General features: G+C 39.5%; 2 protein-coding genes and 1 long non-coding RNA gene across 15 annotated transcripts in view; 1 reads left to right on the top strand and 2 right to left on the bottom strand.

Annotated features, from left to right (window-relative positions):
- Nucleotides 1-8,951, bottom strand: part of Fbxl3 (F-box and leucine rich repeat protein 3) — a 16,294-nt gene extending 7,343 nt beyond the window's left edge. The window contains exons 1-3 of one of the 5 annotated variants that reach the window (XM_048341221.1): nt 8,619-8,951; nt 4,774-5,122; nt 2,430-2,552 (exon numbers count right to left, since the gene is read on the bottom strand). In XM_048341221.1, the coding sequence (XP_048197178.1) occupies nt 2,430-2,552; nt 4,774-5,121 (471 nt within the window). In that variant the 5' untranslated portion in view covers nt 5,122; nt 8,619-8,951. Of the gene's footprint in view, nt 1-2,429; nt 2,553-4,773; nt 5,126-8,588 lie in introns of all 5 variants that reach the window. The other 4 variants (XM_048341222.1, XM_048341223.1, XM_048341219.1 and 1 more) reach the window with 4 other exon arrangements.
- LOC125348191 lies at nt 5,918-22,325 on the top strand. Its single transcript, XR_007210317.1, has 4 exons — nt 5,918-6,065; nt 19,995-19,999; nt 20,458-20,462; nt 22,280-22,325. It is a non-coding gene; the product is annotated as an uncharacterized LOC125348191 (long non-coding RNA).
- Nucleotides 17,179-22,325, bottom strand: part of Mycbp2 (MYC binding protein 2) — a 225,101-nt gene continuing 219,954 nt past the window's right edge. For all 9 annotated transcript variants that reach the window (XM_048341209.1, XM_048341210.1, XM_048341212.1 and 6 more), the window contains one exon: nt 17,179-18,005. In XM_048341209.1, coding sequence (XP_048197166.1) covers nt 17,890-18,005 — 116 coding nt within the window. In that variant the 3' untranslated portion in view covers nt 17,179-17,889. The remainder of the gene's footprint in view (nt 18,006-22,325) is intronic.

Genomic DNA, 22,325 nt, shown 5'->3' with positions numbered 1-22,325 from the left:
CCATAAAAACTGATTTTAAAACAGCTAAAATCATGTTTAAATAAAATTCCAAATTTGAATTTCTCTCAAAACATGTGAAATTGTAATCTCTGCAAGTACTCTATACTTAATTTGAATGTCTTATCCACAAATATACCAATTAATTAAAATATCCTTCAATCTATCATACATATTCAAGCACCTATTGGACACAGAACCTAATAGACACCACTCTAGGGAAACAGATTAAGAACATTTTAAGTATGTGACTTTGAATGAGAGCTGAGCTAATAAATGGCTCCTGCACAGACCTATACAGAACCAAGTTTATTCTTCACCTATCAATACAATAGCAGAAAAGAATGGAGGCAAATTAACAGACAAGAAAATGTTCATACTAATTTACTTTTCTCCCCACTGTGCCTAGATAATTAATAACTAGATAACCATTGAAATTTTAACATTCTAAATGTTTTCATTTCAAAATCATGTATATATTGTGCAATTGTATTTCTTTATTAGTATAGCACGTTCATGCCTGCATCACTGACTTATTTCCCCAATGCCCCAATTTAGCTATGGTCAAATACCTCTCTCTTACTTTTTCCCATTCTCTTAGGTTAGCTAAGATAGCAACATCTTATTTCAATCTTTACTAAAAAAGCCATAAAGGAAAAATGTAAGCATTCAAGCACTTATGTAATAAAGAAGCAGTCCTAGCTACATCAAGAATTCTCAAATTAGTATTACATATAGTATAGTAATTCCAAATAAGACAAAAAATTATGTTCCATATACTTTTAATACTTTGTATTTCCTATTAGCTTACATGTGAATACATGCATTTAACTAAGATAGCCCAACAATTTCAATTCAGAACCTTTCCTTTCAGTATAATACTTGAAGGTGGTACGATATCATGTAACTCACTTTCTTAGAGCATTATGATTAGAAACATCTAGACTATCTGAAGAATTGGAATCACCCTCAATTTAGACTAGGTAAACCAAAATTTATGCACAATTAAGTCTGAAAACTACCGTAATTTACAATCTTAAAGGGTTAAAACCAGCAGATTTTCTTGTCGGTTTCCTTTATTTAGTCTGTGAGGAAAAATTTTTTTTTTTTTTTTTTTTTTTTGGCCAGTCCTGGGCCTTGGACTCAGGGCCTAAGCACTGTCCCTGGCTTCTTCCCGCTCAAGGCTAGCACTCTGCCACTTGAGCCACAGCGCCGCTTCTGGCTGTTTTCTGTATATGTGGTGCTGGGGAATCGAACCTAGGGCCTCGGGTATCCGAGGCAGGCACTCTTGCCACTAGGCTATACCCCCAGCCCCAGGAAAATATTTTTATCTCAAAATCTACATATTTAATCTAACTTTTAGAACATTAAAGACTTCTGAAAAAAAACTGGTGATACTTTGGTATTGCTATTCAATTGAAACATCCAGGTATTAAATACAAGTTAGTAATATTCCTTCCTGGATCACACTAGTAAACTATTGGGTAGTTTTTTTTATTTTTGGGGGGATAGTTTTTTTTAATTTTTTTTTTGGCCAGTCCTGGGCCTTGGACTCAGGGCCTGAGCACTGTCCCTGGCTTCTTCCCGCTCAAGGCTAGCACTCTGCCACCTGAGCCACAGCGCCCCTTCTGGCCGTTTTCCATATATGTGGTGCTGGGGAATCAAACCGAGAGCTTCACGTGTAAGAGGCAAGCACTCTTGCCACTAGGCCATATTCCCAGCCCTATTGCGTAGTTTTTGAAGTGTCTATTTTTGGCTTGAGGTATACTCTGAAAAAAGCTCCAAATTATTATCAATCTTCAAATTATTATCTATCCTTAGCATATGTGTGCATTATATGTATATACTTACATATATGTGTACATTATCTCTATAAATATTTAATTTTCATTTTTCTATTTTAAGAGAAGAAGCTGTTAAAGACTATCTCCAATTACCTAAAGGATGTTAGAACATACAATGTGAATTTAGCAGTTCTTCACTAAATATATAATCTTTAAATAAAGGCCTAAAGCCAAGCCATAATTTGTTCAAGAATAAATTTTTACAGAACACTTGCCAGAAGTTTATTTTAGTAGGCTACCTCTGCGCCTACTATTGGTACACACTACTTTTCTTTGATTCCAACCTTACCAATCTACTCTGCAAGCTAAGGAGTATCTACATTTCTTTTTTTCTAATGTTTGTTCTGTTTTACTTTCTTTAGCCCTTTCTAGAAAATCTGCAAATCATTTTTTTCTCTTTAACCTTACCAATAAAGACACACAAAGTGATTTTAAAAATTTTGAAAATACTATTTTGTGAACATTCTCATGATAACTGGCTTTCTTGCTATTTTTCTCCTGCTACTTTCATTGTCCTTATAAGAAATGTTTAGGCTTTCACTGGATTTCTCAGTAACAGCTAGTAAAACAAAATGAACAGATAGGTACCTTTGGTAAATCCATAAAGCTTGGCCGAGCAGTTGAAATAAGTCCAAGTGTTTTTAAAGAGCAATTCACAAGTTGTGATAATATATCACAAGCTGCTTCAGCTGATTCTTTGCTGCTGTCCACCTTAGAAGAAAAGAAAACATCTTTTACTCATACACATATTTACATCTGTGTATGTCTTAACTTTACAAAAGAAAAGCGTTATTTCTTTTTATTATCTGGTCTCCTACAACTTCATACTTAAATGCTCCTGAGAAATTATAAGGGCAGGCTGGGGAATATGGCCTAGTGGTAGAGTGCTTGCCCTGTGTACACAAAGCCCTGGATTCGATTCCTCAGCACCACATATACAGAAAAAGCCAGAAGTGGCACTGTGGCTTAATTTGTAGAATGCTAGCCTTAAGCAAAAAGAAGCCAGGGACAGTGCTCAGGCCCTGAGTTCAAGCACCAGGAGTGGCAAAAACCAAAATAAGGGGCTGGGGATATGGCCTAGTGGCAAGAGAGCTTGCCTCGTATACATGAGGCCCTGGGTTCAATTCCCCAGCACCACATACACAGAAAACGGCCAGAAGTGGCGCTGTGGCTCAAGTGGCAGAGTGCTAGCCTTGAGCAAAAAGGAAGCCAGGGACAGTGCTCAGGCCCTGAGCCCAAGGCCCAGGACTGGCCAAAAAAAAAGCTTAAAAAAAAAAAAGAAATTGTAAGTACAATTATCAAGATAGCATTCAATGTTATGTATTTAGTGTTGAAACAACTAAGATGATTCATTCCAAACTGTATAAACTAAGGGAATAATCAATTTGTAGTCTTTGAAAAATAATTGCAAATATAGTTCGTTTGTAAAATATGTACATGTGATACATATGTAAAACATTTCAAGGCACTAGAAATTAATGACTATGTACTCATAATGTTCAGACAAACCACAATTTGGGCTCATAATTAAAATTTTTGATGGAAAGAATTTAGCAAAGTAACAATGTTCACTAAACAAGTGCAAATCTGAACCAAAAATATATTTTAAAAGTAGCTTTGCTATCACACATCACACATTCTTCTGCCAAGATGCTTCTAGAAAAGAGGAAATGTGGCCAAAATAAAAAGAAACAAAATACATCCCCAAACCCTCAAGGAATTCTGAAAAGTCACCTGCTCCCAGAACTAAAAATTATCTTACAGAGAATAGCTAGGAAAATAAAAATATACTAATTTGTATTACAATTAGGTTTCTTTACACCAGTGGTTCTTAAAATGTGATCTCTGGATTAGCAACACCAAATTCACTAAAGAATTTTTTTTTCCAAATTTTTATTATCAAACTGATGTACAGAGAGGTTACAGTTTCATACGTTAGGCATTGGATACATTTCTTGTACTGTTTGTTACCTTGTCCCATTTGAATTGTAAACTTTCAGAGTGGGCCCCAACAGTGTCTTTATATGCCCGGTAGGTTACATTGCACATCAAGTTTGAAAAACCACTGTTCTAGACTAGTACTCTGCTAAAAAGCCTCTGAAACTCAAATTTAACTTGCCATTCTTTTCTTTTTGGGGAGGAAGGGGGAGTGGTGCTATACTTGGCAATCCACATCTCTAATGTCGAAAATGTTCTTTATGCATTTGGAACATGCCCACAATCCACTCAACCATTCCCATTACACCAAGTATCTTTTTCTCCTTGGACACAGCTCCATCTCAAGAGGGAAATAACATTCTTGAAAAGATGAGTAATTATGATATGAAGCCCTAGGTTATGAACCATTGCTTTATCTAAATCTAACTCTGACCTTTTAACAACTGATACATAAAGGTAAATCAAGAATCCATATCTTTTTATTTTTCTTTAGTGATTTAAAAAATTGTTTTATCTGAGACAAGGTCTCTGCTATATAGTCCATGCTGGCCTTAGCTTTCTGAAGGTTTGGATTACACATATGTATACTGTCACTTTTCAGCAAGAAGTACCATTTGGTTTGCTTAAAAATTTGATGCTTGTCTCAATAGAGATTCAGTCTGCATGCCTATATTTCACAGTTTCTAAAATGACATTAAAGCCTCTCTACCATACGTATACACACAGCTGTGATTTCTTAAAATTATTCTAGATAACTCAAAAGTAAACCTCACTTTTACCTCAACATTTTATCAGTTCCTATTTGCCCCTTCCAGCAAAGCAGCAGTTTCCTCTGGTATATTTTCACGCATCCTTTTCTCTTTCTTTGTAAAATATAACAAACTAACCTTGTAAATATTTTTGTGCCACATACAGATATGAAGATCTCATATCAGTGAGATCAAAAACACAATTTATTGCTGTATTTTTTAAAAAGAAGATTTTAAAGTATTACCTTGAAGCTGACATATTGTAGATGATTTGAATGTCTTTTAATTATCTGTTTAATCAGCTCTGGATGTGTAGCTTTTAAATAAGATGTAGCTGGCTGATTCAGTTCAAATTCAAAACACCTCCACAAGTCAGGCATGTGAAATACCTGATTCCAGTTGCGGCAAACTTGTGAGGCATGCGCCCGGTCAAGAAGAGGCAAATACTTAAATACTTGGAGAATAATGTCCTGAAGGAGATTGCCCCAATCACAAGTCTGAGAATGCTCATTTGTAGTCCTCAGTTTCTTTGATTTCTCTGCAGTACCTTCTTCAGATGTATTATGGTCACTATCTCTTCCTCCTCGTTTCATCCTACTTGGAAAAATGAATCATTTTCATTCTAATAGAAATAAATTCAAAGAGAGATAAACACAAATTCACAAAACACAACTATGTACAAAGAACTGGACCAGTGATTTTAATTACCAAAATACAATTAAAAAACACCATTGGAGAACAACTATACATTTCTGGTAGATGTTTCTTCTATTGTTTTTATTTTATTTTGTAAGTATACACTTGTATTGCCTGTAATTATAAAACTAAACCTTTAAATCTGAAAAGTAATAATCAAAATGAAAAAAAGAAACTATAGTTATGCTTTCTAAAGGTTTATTAAAATCATTTTAAAATTCATGATGGGTTCTTGAATTCAAAACAGACCATATTCCCCAAGAACCACCAGAGAGGGTATGAATAAGCAGCCAACTATTTTCCACACTGACTAGCCTGTGATAATGTGCTGCTGATGGAAATTACTAACCTCTGCTTAATTCAAGTATACCTAAGCTACAGGTGTAGTCCAGAGGTAAAGTATTTGCTTAGGATGCTCCAGACCCTCGGTTTGATCCATAGTAACAGAAAAAAAAGAAAAGAAAGGAAAAGAAAAGAAAAGAAAATGAAAACAAACAGCTCTATGTTGTTTGGTCTACAATAGGACTTCTTATCACTTACTGTTCTATATTTTCCCCATTATATGTTTCTTTTTTATTATTTATTGTCAACATGATGTACAGAGGGGTTACAGTTTCATACCTAAGGCAGTGGGTACATTTCTTGTATAACTTGTTAGCTCCTCCTTCATACCCCCCCCCACCTCATTATGTTTCTGAAAGACCACTACATGTTAATTTTATGTATATTCTTACTACTTTCATTCAGTTTGTTTCTTTGAAAGACAATCTTTACTTGGACTTGGATGTAAATCCTACTCTACTTCTCACTAGCTATGTGGCTTTGAGCAAATTATAAAATTGTCTGTGCCTCAGTTTGTAATATGGGATAGATATTAAGACTGAGGGTTCTTGTGAGAAGGAAATATTAGGGCTTTTGATACTATTGAACTCTAGTTTAGAAATGCAGTCCAATGTCAAAGTCATTGAGGCACAAAACAGGTATAGATAGGTTGTCAACTAAAAAGGTGAACAATGATCCTAAAGCAGGTTTGAGACTGCTTACCAAAAGGTGACCAAGTATTCCACTGGGCTATGTAGCAGGGGCCTATTCCTCATTGCGTGTAATTTTAACTATGAATAAGGTGATTTAAATGTACTGAGGAGGGGGAAAGGAAGGGACAAAACAAAATGACAGATGTGACAGCAACAAGGTACTTTTATGGAAAAATGAAACATATAACTCTACAGTTTTTGAAAGGTACTGAGAAAAAAATAATACAGTGCCTTGTTTTAACATAAAATGCTAATAATAATGTTCCACTAAAAGTTGAAATAAAACTGTCATTATGACCCATTTTTCTGTGTTAACTTATCCTGAAGAGTTACTTTAATTTTAGCAAGTACAACTGGGTCAATGACCAAATATTTTGCTACTCTGGGCTTCCAATTTCTCTTGTGATTACTGGAATACAAAAATGAAAACAAGAATGAAGCAGCCTCATTTTTTTCTATACCTCATTATTAGGATGCTGATAAAAATAAAAATGTTATGCTGGGCACTGGTGGCTCATGTCTGTAATGCTAGCTACTCAGGAGGTTAAGATCTGAGGATTGTGGTTCAAAGCCAGCCTGAGCAACCAGCTGGTGGGCTTATCTGCAATTAACTACCAGAAAACTGGAAGTGGAACTGCTCAAAGTGGGAAGGGTGCTAGCCTTGAACAAAAATGTTGAAGGGCAGCGCACAGGCCCTAAGTTCAAGCTCCACAACTGACAAAAAAATAATTTAAGTGCCATTTTGTCCAAGTTGATATTTATTTATGCAAAAACTTCCAATGCTTTCATAAGTATTTTATAAAAACTATTTACACACGCAGATCTGTTGTACAGAAAGTTAAATAATTTAGGCTGGGTGCAGGTGACTCAGGCCTCTAATCCTACCTCCTCACAGTCTGAGATCTGAGAATCATGGCTGGACACCAGTCCTGTAGAAAAGTCCCTGAGACTTATCTCCAATTAACCAGTAAAAAGAAAGAAGTGGAGGTGTGGCTTAAATGGTAAGCACCATTTTTGAGTAAAAAAGGGGGACAGCGCTTAGTCCCTGAGTTCAAGCTCCAGTACAGAAAAATTTTACATCAGTGGACTTTTTGTCTCAAAGCAGAGACATTCTATAGTTGGGTAAGGATCAAACAGGACAATACACAAAACCAGGCTTCCTGGACTGGCTGAATTTCATGCAGTGTTTAGGAGCCTTAAATGATGCAATTATGGCAGCAAGGGCTTTTGGTGATTATTACTGCCAAGTGCCAAAATGCACATTAATGGGGAAAGAGTACAGACCAGTTGAACAGCTCAGGGAATCAGTGAGCTAAGTTAGCATTTCCCTAAGTGTAAGAGGAGTGGTCAACTTGATCATTAAAGAGAAAACTAATCTGGGCGTATCTCACTGTCTTGGGCACATTTACCTAGGCATACAGGAATTTTTTTTAAACCCATGTGTACTTAACACTGAAGGCCAGATTAATTCCATTATGCTCTGTTGCAACAAATATAAACATCGATAACACATTCTTTGGCTGAAATATAAAGGACAAAATAATAGAAATCATTTCTCAAAAGAATGGCATGGAGAGTATACTGGAAGACAACTCCAATGGTCACCAATAATTAGTAGGAGTGGATGGCATTTGTATAAATGGGTGAGGGATAATAGAAACCAACATTCTTTTTCAAGGACGGAAGAAAAAAATTAATTTAGCCAATCGATTAGACACCATTAACAACAAGGAAAAACTATTCTTTCCTCTTAGGACACAGGCAGTGTCCCCGACCCTTGGCTTCAACTCCACCTAACAGGCTGCACACGCCTAAAGCTGCACACGGCTAAAGCAGACTCACCGCTCACCAGAAGTTGACCAAGTTTTCCACTGGGCGTCGCGGCGGGGGCGTCTCCCCCCCGACGTGCCACCTCCGGGAACGGGCTTTCCCTGACATTTCTCCGGAGCCCTATTCCAGGAACAGCGCTTTGTTTGGCTACCTCCTGGTGTCCACCCCACACCCCCCACCTCAAGCTACCTGCACGCGCGCCGGCCCGAGAGAGAGAGCCCCGCACCGGGCGGGCCCGCGGTGCGCGTGGCCGAGCCCCGAGCCCGGGACAAGGGTTCGCATCGCCTCACGCGCAGCCCGCCTTGTTGACATGTTTTGGAGCTGCCACGGCGGGGCAACGCCCCCAAGCGGGTTCCAAGGTCTGGAGCCGCGCCCACGTCCCGCGGGCGTTCCCGAGGGGCGGTCCACGGGGGCCCCCTTCGGAGCCCCCTCCGCTACCGCCCCCGCGGCCCGCCCGGCTCTCCGCGGACTCCGGCCCGGCCCGGCCCCTCCGCCGTTACCTGCTGCCGGGGGCGGCTTCCCCCATGCACCTCCCCGAGCTCCGGGGACGGCGGCCGCTGGTCCCGCGGCTCTCACATGAGGGCCCCCGGGGCCCCCGCTTCGCGCTCCCGCCGCCTCGGCCCCCCGCGCTCCGCCCGCATCCGAGACGCTGGTCCCGCGGCGGGCGCCGACGCGGCTCCACCTTTGCGGCTGCGGCGGCCCCGGGAAGAAGCTCTCCTCAGTCCTGCGCGGTCGCCGTCCTCGCCCCGGTACTCCTCGTCGCCACCAAAGACTCCGTCAGAGAACTGCGGCTAACACGGAGGTCCCCTCTTCCCACCGCTCAAACAGCCGAATCCAAAATGGCGCCCGGAGCTCGCGGGCGCGCGCTTTCGCGGGCGCGTCTCCGCCCGAGGGCGGGCGGGCGCGTGTCCGCGGGAGGCGGGGCCGCACAGCCGGGGCCGCGCCTGGCCGGGCGGGAGCGCGCCTGGGCCTGGGCCTGGGCCCCGCCTCCTCAGTTCCGGGTGGTGAGCGGTGCTGGCTGGCGGCGTAGGGATTTGTTGTTTATTTATTTGGGAGAGGAACGTGAACATGCTGGAGCTGAAAAGATTGCGTGCGATTGAAACTGGAAAGTGTGGGTGAGGTGTGGCCGAACAAGCGGGGAGTGTCTGCGGAGCCCGCCAGACCCAGCCGCCGGTTCCACCCCCGCGGACCGACGCTGTGGCCCGCTGACAGCGACACACCTCCTCCGGGAAGGCGCGGCCTGGAGGTGGCCCGGCCCCCGGTGAGCTCCGGACCGGTGACCTGTGGAGCTAAATACCGGCCCCAGAGACCCGGTGCACCGGCATCACAGATCGCAGAGCCATAAGCCTGAAAGAGCACACGTGATTTTTATTTTAAAATACTTGTATTTCCGGACTTTCCTACAAGGATTTATTTCTCCCTTTCTTTTTACCAGTTAGTACTTTTTTTCTAAGCCACAATGTCTTTATGAAGTACACATAACTCTTGAAATTTATAAAAGAAAAAATACCAAAACAAAGGGTGGAAGGTGTAAAGAAGTAGATTAAATTAAACAGCTCTGGTGGAGTCATCTATAAATAAATCAAGGTGTCTTGACAACTGACACAGAGTTGGCTTTTTTTCAAAGTTTTGGGACAGTGTTTTCTTAAAGATAGAGATGTCCACTAGAAAGAATGATATGGTATTATTTGTAAAGAAATGGGAAGACCTAGAAAAAAATATATTAGTTGAAGTCAGACCCAGAGAGATGGTGGTTACATGTTTTTCCTCACACATGAAAGTTAGAATTATCATAAACATAACAATAAAAATGTTGGGTAGTAGGCAAATGTATGAAAGTGTATTAAATATGATAGGTTCAAGAGAAAACTCAGTGTAATTCCTTAGAAAAGCAAAAGCAGAGTTCAACAAAATAAGCACCAGGCAGCAGGTAGTTACAAGGGGTGGAAGAGGGTCCATGAGAGAGGTACAGGGATAAGAAGAGAAGAAGGGAAGAATGCAATCCATAATCCAATGTATACCCTACAAAATTAAGAAACACAAGTGAAGGAGTGGTTTGGGAGGGATGGGTGAGAATGTTGAAAGTGGTGACATTGCCAGGCACTGATTACAGGCTCAGGCCTGTAATCCTAGCTATTCAGGAAGGTGAGATCTTAGGATCGTGGTTCAAAGCCAGCCTGTGCAGGAAAGTCTATGGGGACTCTCATCTCCAAGTAACCACCAGAAAACAGGAAGTGACATTATGGCTCAAAGTTGTAGAGCTCTAGTCTTGAGCAAAAAGAACTGAAGGACAGCTTCTGGGCTCAGAGTCAAGTCTTACCCCGCCCCCCCACCACACACCACCCCCCCAACACACACACAAAAGTGGTGACATTGATCAAGATGTTTGTATTTCATAAATGGCTTTGTTAACCGGAAACTCCTTTGTACAACTACTAAAAGATAATAAAATTTAAAAATTTAAAAAGAAATGTCCTTATATGTGAAATCAAACCAAGAAGTGATTTTCCATCCAAGCATGTCTTTGAAATCTAACCCTTCTTTAAAAAAAAAAAAAATGGATGTCATTGCTTCCCAGGAGACTTCTGTTCTTTCTCATTTTCTTTTTTTTTTTTTTTTTTTTTTTTTTGGCTAGTCCTGGGCCTTGGACTCAGGGCCTGAGCACTGTCCCTGGCTTCTTTTTGCTCAAGGCTAGCACTCTGCCACTTGAGCCACAGCGCCACTTCTGGCCGTTTTCTGTATATGTGGAGCTGGGGAATCGAACCCAGGGCCTCATGTATATGAGGCAAGCTCTCTTGCCACTAGGCCATATCCCCAGCCCTCTTTCTCATTTTCTAAGAAAATGAGCCAGTGAAGCCAAAGGAAGAAGATCCAAGGTGGGAGGCAGGTTCTAGTGGTGCATCACATAATCCTAGCACTGGGGAGGCTGAGGCCTGAGGCTCATGAGTTTCAGTCCAGCCTGGGCTAGAGAGACCCTGTCTCAAAAGATTTTTCTTTAAAAAGGAAAGGAAAAAGGAAATGAAAAGGGAAGGAAAGGAAAGGAAAAAGGGAAAGTAAGGAAAAAGAAGGGGGAAGGGGGGAGGAAAGGAAGAAGGGGAGGAGGAGGGGAAGGAGGCAAGGCAGAAGGAATGGGGAAGGGAAGAAGAAAAGGAAAGGGAAAGCAAACGGAATGGTGGTAGCTCAGGCCTATAATCCTTGCTGCTCAGGAAGCTGAGATCTGAGAATTGTGGGTCAAAGCCAGCTTGGACAAGAGAGTTCAAGGGACTCATCTTCAATTAAGCATCCAAACCCAGAAGCAAAGCTGTGACTCAAGTGGTAGAGTACCAGCTTTGATCCAACATTAAAAAAAAAAAGTTAGTGAAGAGAAGTGCTGGAATACTGATATTGGTTGCTGCTGTTTTTAACTCCAGACCATCCAACTATGTAGTTTTCAAAAACATCACAGCTGCAGCCTGAATGTAGATGCCTCAGTGATTGGAAGCACTAATAGTTAAATAGATGAAAAGGTTTTTAAAAATGCTTAAAGCTAGGCTAATATTCAGGAACAGAACTCCTGTGCGAATTACTGAAGGATGTATCACTCAAAGTGTTATCCAGAAATGAATGTAGAGATGTCTAAGCTTCACACTATATGATAAGCACTGTATATGCTGAGGGATGGTAGACAGACGAGTGGAGTTAGAGATCTCATTTACCAATCATAATTCATCTCACCAATTTTGAATCAAATCTTGAAGAAAGTAATGAAAATTGACAGTGATTGGGGAGGCAGGCAATATAACCAAGTGACAAGAAATTTTCAAGCTAGTAACTGCAAGATGATAAAATAGGTGTGTGTGTGTGTATGTGTGTGTGTGTGTGTGTGTGTGTGTGTGTGTGTGTGTGTGTGTCTTCATGCACTCATTTGGACAGTTTCTTCTCTGGAAACTTGGAATCATCACCAGAAGAGATTAGTCCTTTCCTAGGTACCTTGTACTTGTCCCACATAAATCTAAAAGAGTTATAGGTGGTGATTTCCTGCCACATGTCCTGAGTGGTAGAGAAAGCAGCTCTGCAGTAAGAAAGAAGAGTGACACAGATGCACCAGGGATCCATAGAGAAGAGATGAACCACAGCTCTGGTCTGGGCTATCCTCAAGGCCTGGAGGTAGCCATTTTACTTATCTTCTGGTTTGCTAATGTTAGTTTGAATTTGTTTTCCTTTGAATACAACTCAGATTCCTGACCAGTACCAATTTGAACTGGGAAGACTGTACTGTGGGTCTTGAATATGTTTCTTCAGCTGACAGGCAGTCATATAATTTGGTCTGCAGGTATGTGATGAATTAATCTCTACAGCTGCTATTACCCAAGGGTGATTCTTCCTGAGAGTGGTGATGATTGCAGACAGCTCCAATGTGGGTGGAACCCGGGAAAATGGCTGGATATGGTTACGCCCAATTATGGAAAATTTATTGTTTTCCAGGTGACAGACCAACTACTAATATGACTTTATGAAAAATGCATGAAATTCTTTTCTGGGGCAAAGAGCGGTTGAATTGGGAGAAGCAGGTAGTTGAATCTGCAAAGGAAAGGCCTTACAAGGTACATGTGCGCATGTACTTTCCTACTCTCTGATTTTTAACATTTTGATCTGGTCCCCTTTCTATTTTATTCTGGAGTTCCTTTCTTTCCGGTTTCCTCACAAGAAGAGGAATGCTTGTCTCTTTACCTTCTTGAGTCTGGCACATTTGAGAGCATCAAGTCAAGCCTGTTCCTAAAGTGGCGAGTGTTGTGAGGGTGTGGTATCTGGGTCATGGATTAGGCTTGGAATCGGATTCTTTTATTTATTGGGTAAGTGAGTTTGGAAAAGTTACTTAGCTTTTTTGCTTCTGCTTTCTCAAAATTGGGGTAATGATAATAGGTGCCATGTAAGGTTGCGATGCAAATAAATGAAGTAACCTGTGAAAGAGAAATCAAGCACTTGTGTCTTAATATGACAATCATTGTGTCATCATTGTTGTTAAGACTGTTGGTGTAACTCCATGAGTGAGGACAGAGGTCATTGTTTCTAAACTGTGATGTTTTCTCTCTGCTGAACCTAAGCAACAGAACTCTTCACCAAAGGGAACTAACATCATAGGGAGGAAGATTTCTTCCCACCAGGACTTAGTCTCTGTCTTTGAAAACTAACAACCCAGGCAAATGCTATGACACACTTGCCTTTTCTCTGGCTTTGTATGCCTGACATGATCCATACTATACTTGTAACCTACTATACAGACAAAGATTCTACTGGACGCTAAATTGCCTCAGCCTGCCCCTCCTCCAGTAGAGGTCAGTTTGCATTCGTTCTACCTCTTTAACTCAGTCAGTCTCCCTAACAGGTGTTCACCTGCTCAGCCTCTATCTGCACAGCTGCAGCAACACACCACCTTGCCAAGGATATTTGTTCCACTGCCAAACACATACATTTGTTAAAACATTATTTTGTATGTGCAAAGAAGTGTATTTCTTTGTCATTGTCACCCACATTTTACCTTTAAATGGCATCAAGCTGTTCTCATTCTAAGTGTGCTTGTCCAGATTGCCAGTCACTTAAATCCACATTGGTTAAAGTTGAATCCAGAAGAGCAAAACTCTTTTTAGTTGCCTATTTCTCAAATGTGCCCCATATCATCCTACATTGGCAAATACTCATGTCTAATCAGGCTTGAAAGCTGTGCTCAGGTTTGGGATACCCATGTGGACATGCTTTTACTTAGTACAAGCATAGAAATCTTTGTTGTTGTCGTCATTGTCGTTTTGGTCGTCATGGGGCTTGAACTCTGCACCTGGGTGCTGTCCCTGAGCTCTTCAGCTCAAGGCTAGTGCTCTACCACTTGAGCCACAGTGCCACTTCTGGTTTTCTGGTGGTTAACTGGAGATAAGAGTCTCATGGACTTTCCTGCCCCAGCTGGCTTTGAATCATGATCTGCAGATCTTAGCCCCCTGAGTAGTTAGGATTGCAGGTGTGAGCTACTGGCACCTGCAAGCATAGAAATCTTTAGCTTCAATGGGAGCTACTCTTTACAGGTAGGCACTTTCATAGATGAGACTGAGCTTGGTGACAATGACAAAGCCTTTGTTTACAATTACGTCAGACTTTCTTGTTTCCTACATCCATCTTTCTGGAGAACGTTTAGGAATTAAATAGAATACAGATTTGCAGAGTTATGTTTCAAGTTTTCATTCTATCTGCCCAACAGATCTATTTCTTTGAGACAAAATAGGATGTTTTAAAAATATGATTTTTAATTACTGTTATAGTACTTTCTTGTTATCTTGGCTATATTTGTGAGGTTTTACTTCTCCATACTACAATATTCAGGTCATATTTCTATGTAGACTCTACACAGTCATACCTAATATTGTATCCATTTTTTCACTAGTACATTCTGCATGTAGCCTCTCAGTCATGTGTTAGGGCAGTGTTAGGACATTCTAGGTACAGGTGACATATTTCATTCTTTTCTGTGAAGGAACCATAATTCTGGTACTATACGCTGCTCAAGTTTTTGAGTTGATACTACTATATTTACTGAGAGATACATAATCATTTGTTCCCACTTCAGTAACTAAAAGTTAATGACTGAGCAAGCTGATGAATCTTGAAGGGCTGGTTGCTACTTCTTGTTCATTTTCATGTAGCAGGGATTGGAATTTGTCCTCTCACTGGAACGCACTGAGTGCATTCATCTTTATCAAGGTCAAAGGTAAGTTCATAGGCCTGGCATCTTAGCTGATGAATAACCATTGTCTCTTCCTGAGTCATCCTCGATGATTGTTTGTCTTATTTGTACAAGGCATAGATTATAAACTCTGCCGAGTGCACAAGTCTGAGGAATGCGGAATGATGGAGTCTGCATGTGTACTCCTGAGTAGGCCCTATTCGGATCAGCATATAAAGTATCCCAGACTGTACTGCTTCCTCCCACTCAATGCCCTCTCAAAGGCAACCAGTATTCAGAAGTCTATTACTATAAATTGTTTATGCCTATTAATTAGGATGTTATGTACATGAAATCATAGTTTTTGTGTCTATATTTTTGTCTGCTCAGCCTCTTATCCAAGGGATATTCAACCACTTCTTGACACACACATTGCTCAAAGTGATCTATTTTTTCCTATGGCAGCATTTCTACCTGTCCTGTTGCCATTCCAGTTACTTGAGAACATCTGCTTATCTAGGACTCAAGCCTTTCTTCATTTTAAGAGTTTTCCTGCTAAATAAAGAGAATGAGAATAATAAATAGATGGGGAATTATAGAGCTCACTAAATTCTTGCAGAAACTTCCTTGGGCTTGTTCCTCTCCTGGGTGGATAGAAGCCAGACCTCTGTGACATCTTACTGCAACCATTTTCACTACCCCATAGCTCTCACTCTGCCAAGTTAGCCTACCTAAAATCATTGCCATGGTAAGTCATGGCTTTGCATATTAACCCTATCTAGAGTGAGATTTGTTAGTTCCTCAAAGGAAAGAAATGGACTCAGAACTCCGACAAGATCCTTTAGCAGATTATTTGTGTTGATGCTATTAAGGTATTTTAGTTGTGTACATATTTTAGATTAGTCCTTTGTCAGGGAAATAGTTTTCAGATATTTTCTCCCATTCTCTAGGCTATCTCTTCATTCTGTATCATTTGGTAGTTCATTTTATGGTAGCTCATCTTATGGTAGTTCTACTTTTAGATTTTTTTTTTTTTCTGTGCTGAAGCTGCCTAGTTTGATTTAATCACATTTGTCTATTTATGTGTGTGTGTGTGTGTGTGTGTGTGTGTGTGTGTGTTGTTGGGGATATTGCCAAGTCATTGCTATACCAGAGCTTTGAAATGTTTCTGCTATGTTAGTTTTTTTTTTTCTAGTAGTATAAAGTTTCAGGTTTTACCTTGATCCTTTTTAAGTTAATTTTTTTTTATATGGTAAGAGTTTGGTTTGATTCCTACATATATTGATATCTAGTTCTCCTAGAAATGTATTGACGAAGCTTTTCCCTCTCCAATATAGCTGGAAAATTAGAACTTATTTCTTCTATCTGCATTTTATATGTACCTGTATTTTGGTACCCATTATCAATCTTCCCTCAATGACCCCAGCTTCTCACATTCTAAATCTATTTCATACTTTCCCCCATGCCATTTTACACATCATTGACCCTTGAAATGCTACTTATAAAATGAAGCTTGGTCTCCTGGCTACCACTCTCCACACCATAAAAACAACAAAGTAGTGATGATTTTTCCTAAATCCTGAAGCATTTTACTTGGCTTTTGAAATTTAGTAGAATGTTCTGTAATATAATCATCTGTGCTTTGATTTCATCTTTTCTTTATGGACTTACAAGTTCCTTTAAGGCAAAGGCCGTTTACTTGTCACAGATACCACAAACATCATTATGCTTATCAGTGATTTCTATATTGGAAACTATGTTCTAGATTTCCAGTGACAGGAATTTAGAATAGTACAGGTCAAATCCTTTATTAGTCACATGAAATAAATCTCATGATTTATGATAAATAATAAATCAATAATTTAGAGGCCTACAATTTAGAGGCCTAGGGGCATGGTTCAAATAGTAGAGTATCTGCCTAGTAAGTGTAAGGCCTTGAATTCCAACTGCAGTTCTGCCAATACAACAGAAAAACAAAACAAAACCTAAAAATGGGGTTGGGAGGTGATAAGAAGGGGAGGGACAAGATGGGAAAGGAAAGGTCTTTTAAAAACACTGAGCTACAGAGACCTACAGAAGATAAAGACTAGATTTTATTATTTTATAAAAATTCTAAAAGCTACTGTTTAAGAAAATAGAAGTTAATTAAATGTGAAAATATATGTGTGAAAATATTATATATACATAACTATATTTTTATGCTCCATGATTTCCTATGCAGCATTTAATTAAGATTCAAACATGGTGGTTCAGCTAATGGGTCCCTAACAGTTATAGAAATTATGATTTGCAATATTTGTAAGTTTTTATCTCAAAGAATCTTTGATGAACTTTTGTACTTCAATCTGTTTAAAATTTTGTTTCTGAAAACATTTTTTTGTCTCAAACACCTTACACAATTGTTACTTTATCACTGTATAAAAATGTACAGTGGTTTTATTGACATGTACATTCCAATATGTTTACAGCTGCAAGATAATGAGGCACACTCAGTATTGCACTTCATTAAAATTTCAGGCTCAAACTTAACCTAGAAGTTTAAATGAAACTGCATTTGTAATTTAGTAATTCATATACAGGACAAACATTGATATCTTTATATACAGTGTGATACTTATTACATTATATGCTGTCCTAACACAATTTTTTTAAATAACAGTCTAGGAAATAAACCAGAATATTCCTCTTTTTATCCCCACCCGTGATGCAATTGTACAGTAATACAAAAAGGCAGTATACAATAAACAATGATTATTTTTCTTTTTTGCTTGAAAGCCAGCATCATTCTAGTCCATGGGTATGGTGATTTTTTTTAATATCAATTATCAATAAAATGTCCAATGCTTCACAGGCCAATGACAGTAATGGCCACATGCAAACACCTCACAAGTTTGATGTCTTGGTTCAAAAGAAGATAAACCAAAATAATGGGGAAACTTTCCCTAGCAAGAATTATATACATGGTATTTGGCATTCTTCTTGCACTGTGAACGGTTCATTTTCATGGATGTAAAAGTGGTCCCATTCTTATCCTGAGCAGAGTTTAAATTTCACTGCATCCTCATGGTGGATGAAGGCAACTTTCCTCTCTGTTGACAAAGGATCTTAATGTTCTAAAATGTGTGAGCATTTCTGCAGACTCCACACCCAAGAGCAAACTCTTCCCCAGTGGGCGGATGAACAACATGGAGTGGACATTCTGTTCCTTCCAGCTGCTTGCCTTTGGGACCTGTATAAATTGTGAGGGAAATAAAGGAATATAATCTGAAACATGCATACACCTGCACACACAAACCTTGTACATAAATAACTGATGTTACCAAATAAACAGTATGTCTATAGTTATATAAATATAAAGCTAAAATATTTTTCTTTAATTGTGAAAGTAAAAACATTCATAAAAACATCAGTAGAGGAAGTAACATGGTCCATTAGTTACAATGTCCTGCTTAGAGAAAACTACTATGAGCTATAGATGTTGTTCTATTAATAGATGATAGATGACAGTGAGAGAATATGATAGAAGTACAAACGTATGAAAATAGCATAATAAAACCTGGTAAAATCTATTTAAAAAGAGAATCAAGGAGGGGTGCTAAGTGTAAAGTGTATTAACATATAGATGTAGTGAACTTGATCAAAGTATATTATGTGCATGTGAGTAAAGAGTACAATGAAACTCCTCTGTATAGTAAATTTATGCTAATAAATTTACAAAACAAATTATTACATCACTTTAAAGTGGAGAAGCAAAAAAGTCATGAAAACCCCTCTTTTATTTAATAAAAAATCATTCTGGTTCGGAGAACATGAACACTTTTCTTTAGGATGTTTTTAATGAACAAAACCAAACAAGTAGAAATAAACCTGGTTACATATCTACTTCCATTGCACATTGGAAAAATAGGAAGACTGATTATTGGTGTTATTCTAAAAAGTATATGTATAAAGGGACAAAAGTAAAAATCAGCTCAAATTATGAACATTAAGATAATATACAGTAATCTGTTGGGAAGTAAAAATTAGTAGATAATAAAGAAAGTAAGCTTTTAAGATGTTAATAACCCTATACTTTTCTATTTTTTAAGGAAATTTGTTATGGTAATGTGCTTCATGCCATATAAAATAATTACAAAGGATTTATAACTCCTTTTTATAAATAAGGAAGAGCTTTAGTATGTCAGGAATACAGGCTATGGCCTACATTTAAATGGAGATTCCCTAATGATCTGTAGGGGAACAGCTTGCCACTGCTAGTTTTTCAAAATAATAAACATAAATTCTGATTGTGCTTGAGAGAAAAATATCATGAGATCCAATCGAGAATAGAATCTCATTCAATTTACCTTTTCTGGGTTTAAATTTTTCTCTGCTGTGGAAGGAAACTATGAGGGGTAAAAGGCTAGAGTTTATAAAACTATTAGCCTGGCTCAGTGTAAATGTCCAATTATTGTTAGATATTACCAAGTAACATCAAGCCGGTGCCTGGTTTTAAGGAATAAGAAGTACAGTACATAGGAAAATAAGACCAAGGAGTGGAGGTGGGCATCCAAGTGAAGACAGCCACACTTAGAAAGAGAAGTCAGCTGCGGCTTTGCACTAACAGGCACAAGAACAGCGTTGTGCTTCACAAATAAACACAGATACAGACCCAGAATGTGTCAACAAAGGAGGATAACTCAGACTGGCTAGCAAGCTATTTATCAAGTCTATCTGCTGTCTTGTTCCAAATCACATTGTACTCAATGGCACATAGAGATCAGGTAAAAAATTATCTATGATGGCTCTTATAAATTGCATTGTTTGTGTTTGTCCAGGGAAACAAAACAAAAACAAAAAAAAAATGCGACCATTTCTTCTATAAGTATTTCCAGAGTACCTAACATATAAATCGTGTTCCCAGGTACTTGCAATGGAAGATGAATAGTGTGTGACATTATGTTCAAGTTCACAACTAACATGATGGTAAGAAAGAATAACAAAAGTAAAAACAAAGAAAAAGCTACTGAAGATGGACACCACTGGCTCATGCCTGTAATCCTAGCAACTCAGGAGACTGAAATCTGAGGAAGTCAGTAGTTTGAAGTCAGCCCAGGAAGAAAAGTCCATGAGACTCTTATCTCCAATAAACTACTCAGAAAAGGCAGAAGTGGTACTGTGGCTCATAGTGGTAGAGCACTTAGCTTTGAGCACAAAGAGGCTCAAGGACAGCACCCAGGCCCTGTGTTTATGCCCCAGGACTGGCAGAAGGCAGGTAGGCAGGAAGGAAGGAAAAAATGAAGGAGCTAATATATTACTTTTCTCATGCATCAACCTTTTAATCCCTGAAATGTCCTAAATTTATTATTCCCATTTTATAGGTAAACAAACTCATTAAATTAAATTTTGTGATTCTTAGATCTTATTTGTAAGATAGGTGCAGCAGGGTGCTGTTAATATTAAAAACTGGTACCAAAAAGACAGTCAATACAACTTAGAAGTAGATAAAGGAAATTATGTTATACTCTGAAACTTCTGGTGGTTAATTGGAAATTTTGAATGTTAAGAACTTTCCTGCCTGGGCTGGATTTGAACCATGATCCTCAAATCTCAGTCTCTTGAGTAGCTAGGATTACAGGTGTGAGCCACCAGTGCTGGGCTGAATGTTCTTACAGCCTTCAAATTCCTGTGTGATGTAGGAGCTGGGGTTTGGAGGAGTGATTAGATCCTGATGGCAGAACTCAGAACTACGATGAGTGCTCTTGTAAATAAGAATGTGATCCTATAGACCCCTTGTCCCTTATTCCATGTGAGGACCCAGCAAAAAGTTGTATATGAACAAGAAAGTAGGCCTTTGACAGAAACTAAACCCACCAGAACTTTGTCATTATGTTTCCCAGCCTCTAGAACTATGAAAAATACATTTCTGTGTAGGGGATGGCTATGCCTTTGAGACCTGGGACTGCCAGGCTTCTGGCCATTCCCATCTCCTTCCGGGTTCTACCGGAAGAGATGCCAAACCAGCCCCGCCTCTCCTCTAAGAGCACATGTGGCCACCATGGCGCCGGCTGAGCCAGGAGGCCGAACCAAGAGGCCGGGCCTCTGTGGGAAGTTTCGTGACATCACCGTGATGGACAGTTCATTAGCCAATCGTTAATACCCAGTTAGTCCCTCCTCTTCCTGCCGCCATTACTGTTATATAAACCCCTCCCACGTATAAAACTCTTTGGAAGCCGGTAGACCATTGGATGGCTCCCCCAGATTCTCTGTGTCCAGTGTCTTCTCTTAAACGTAAGGAGGGCTGGGGATGCAGGGGGGTTTCGGCAGACCTATCCCAGCTCAGCTTAGCCCTACCGGGACACGCTCTGCCCTCCCGCTGGTGGGAGCAGAGGGCAGAGTCGAGTGTCCCTCACAATTAAAGGCTTGACATTTCCCCAGGGGAGACGTGGAGATTAAGCCCGACATTTCTGTACCTTAATAACAAAGTTCATACCACTTGTTGTATCACTACAAAAGGATTAAGATAACCTACTTCAATTTCTTAATCATTTGCTCAGCTTCACCCATATATTGAAGCACACAAACTAATACGGTTGAGAGTTTTTCAAAGAATTATTCTTTTTGTTCTTCTGAGTAAGCTACATATGGTCATCTTCTCTACTTAAATTACTTTGGGTTCTCCTTTAATTCTATTCCAGTTCTCAGTAGATGAGTCAGAGGAATCTGTGAGTCCAGAACAGCAAATCTTTGTCTCAGTGTATGATGTTAGGCCAATTAATCACTTTCTCTAGGCCTCAAGTTTCCATTTATAAACATGGAGATACTTCCACTTTTAGGGTGTAAAAGTTATGTGTAAAAATGTTTTAATATGTGTGAAAATTCTCAGAATCAGTATTAGTTTCTTTCTCCTGCCAATTCCCTAACTCTTCTGCCTCCATTGTGTGGTTCACAACGGCTGGAAGAATAAAGTCCTTATTGTGTCTGACCAGATGGTGTGAATGCATGGAAACCTCACTTTGCCTGGCCCTTCTCACTGCATTGTCTAGAATATTTCTTTGCTAACTTACTCAGTGTATGTTGTTTTGCCTCTACAGAATATACTTTATTTCACTAGAAAAATCTGGATTTTCCCTGATGACAGAGCTTGCCTCAAACTTTTCTCCACTGCAAATTGGTTGTTGCCTTAGTTCTTCCCATGTGGTAAGGCTAAGAAGCACGAATGACATTCTCTGGTTCTCATCTGTTTCTAGACCTTGACCTACAACCATTATTCAATAATCCACTCTACTTTGGATCTCAAATCATCACGAATGTGGCCTCTTTTTCACTCTTTTCATCTGTTGACCTCTGCTCACGACCCTATCCTTCTAATCCTGGCTCCCGGCTCTGGTGTGGCCATCACTTTGAACATCCTATCCTCACATCATTCTCAATTTGCTTCTTTCAAAGTTTTCTACTTTTATCTAAAACAACAACTAACTAGACAAAAAAAGAAAATATTTTAACACAAAAAACATCTTGTAGGGCTGGGGATATGGCCTAATGGCAAGAGTGCCTGCCTCGTATACAT

The sequence above is a fragment of the Perognathus longimembris genome, chromosome 3 (genome assembly GCF_023159225.1).
Source record: "Perognathus longimembris pacificus isolate PPM17 chromosome 3, ASM2315922v1, whole genome shotgun sequence".
Lineage (NCBI taxonomy): Eukaryota > Metazoa > Chordata > Mammalia > Rodentia > Heteromyidae > Perognathus > Perognathus longimembris.
The sequence above is the reverse complement of the archived record's forward strand: the minus strand, read 5'-3'. Positions and strand labels throughout refer to the sequence as shown.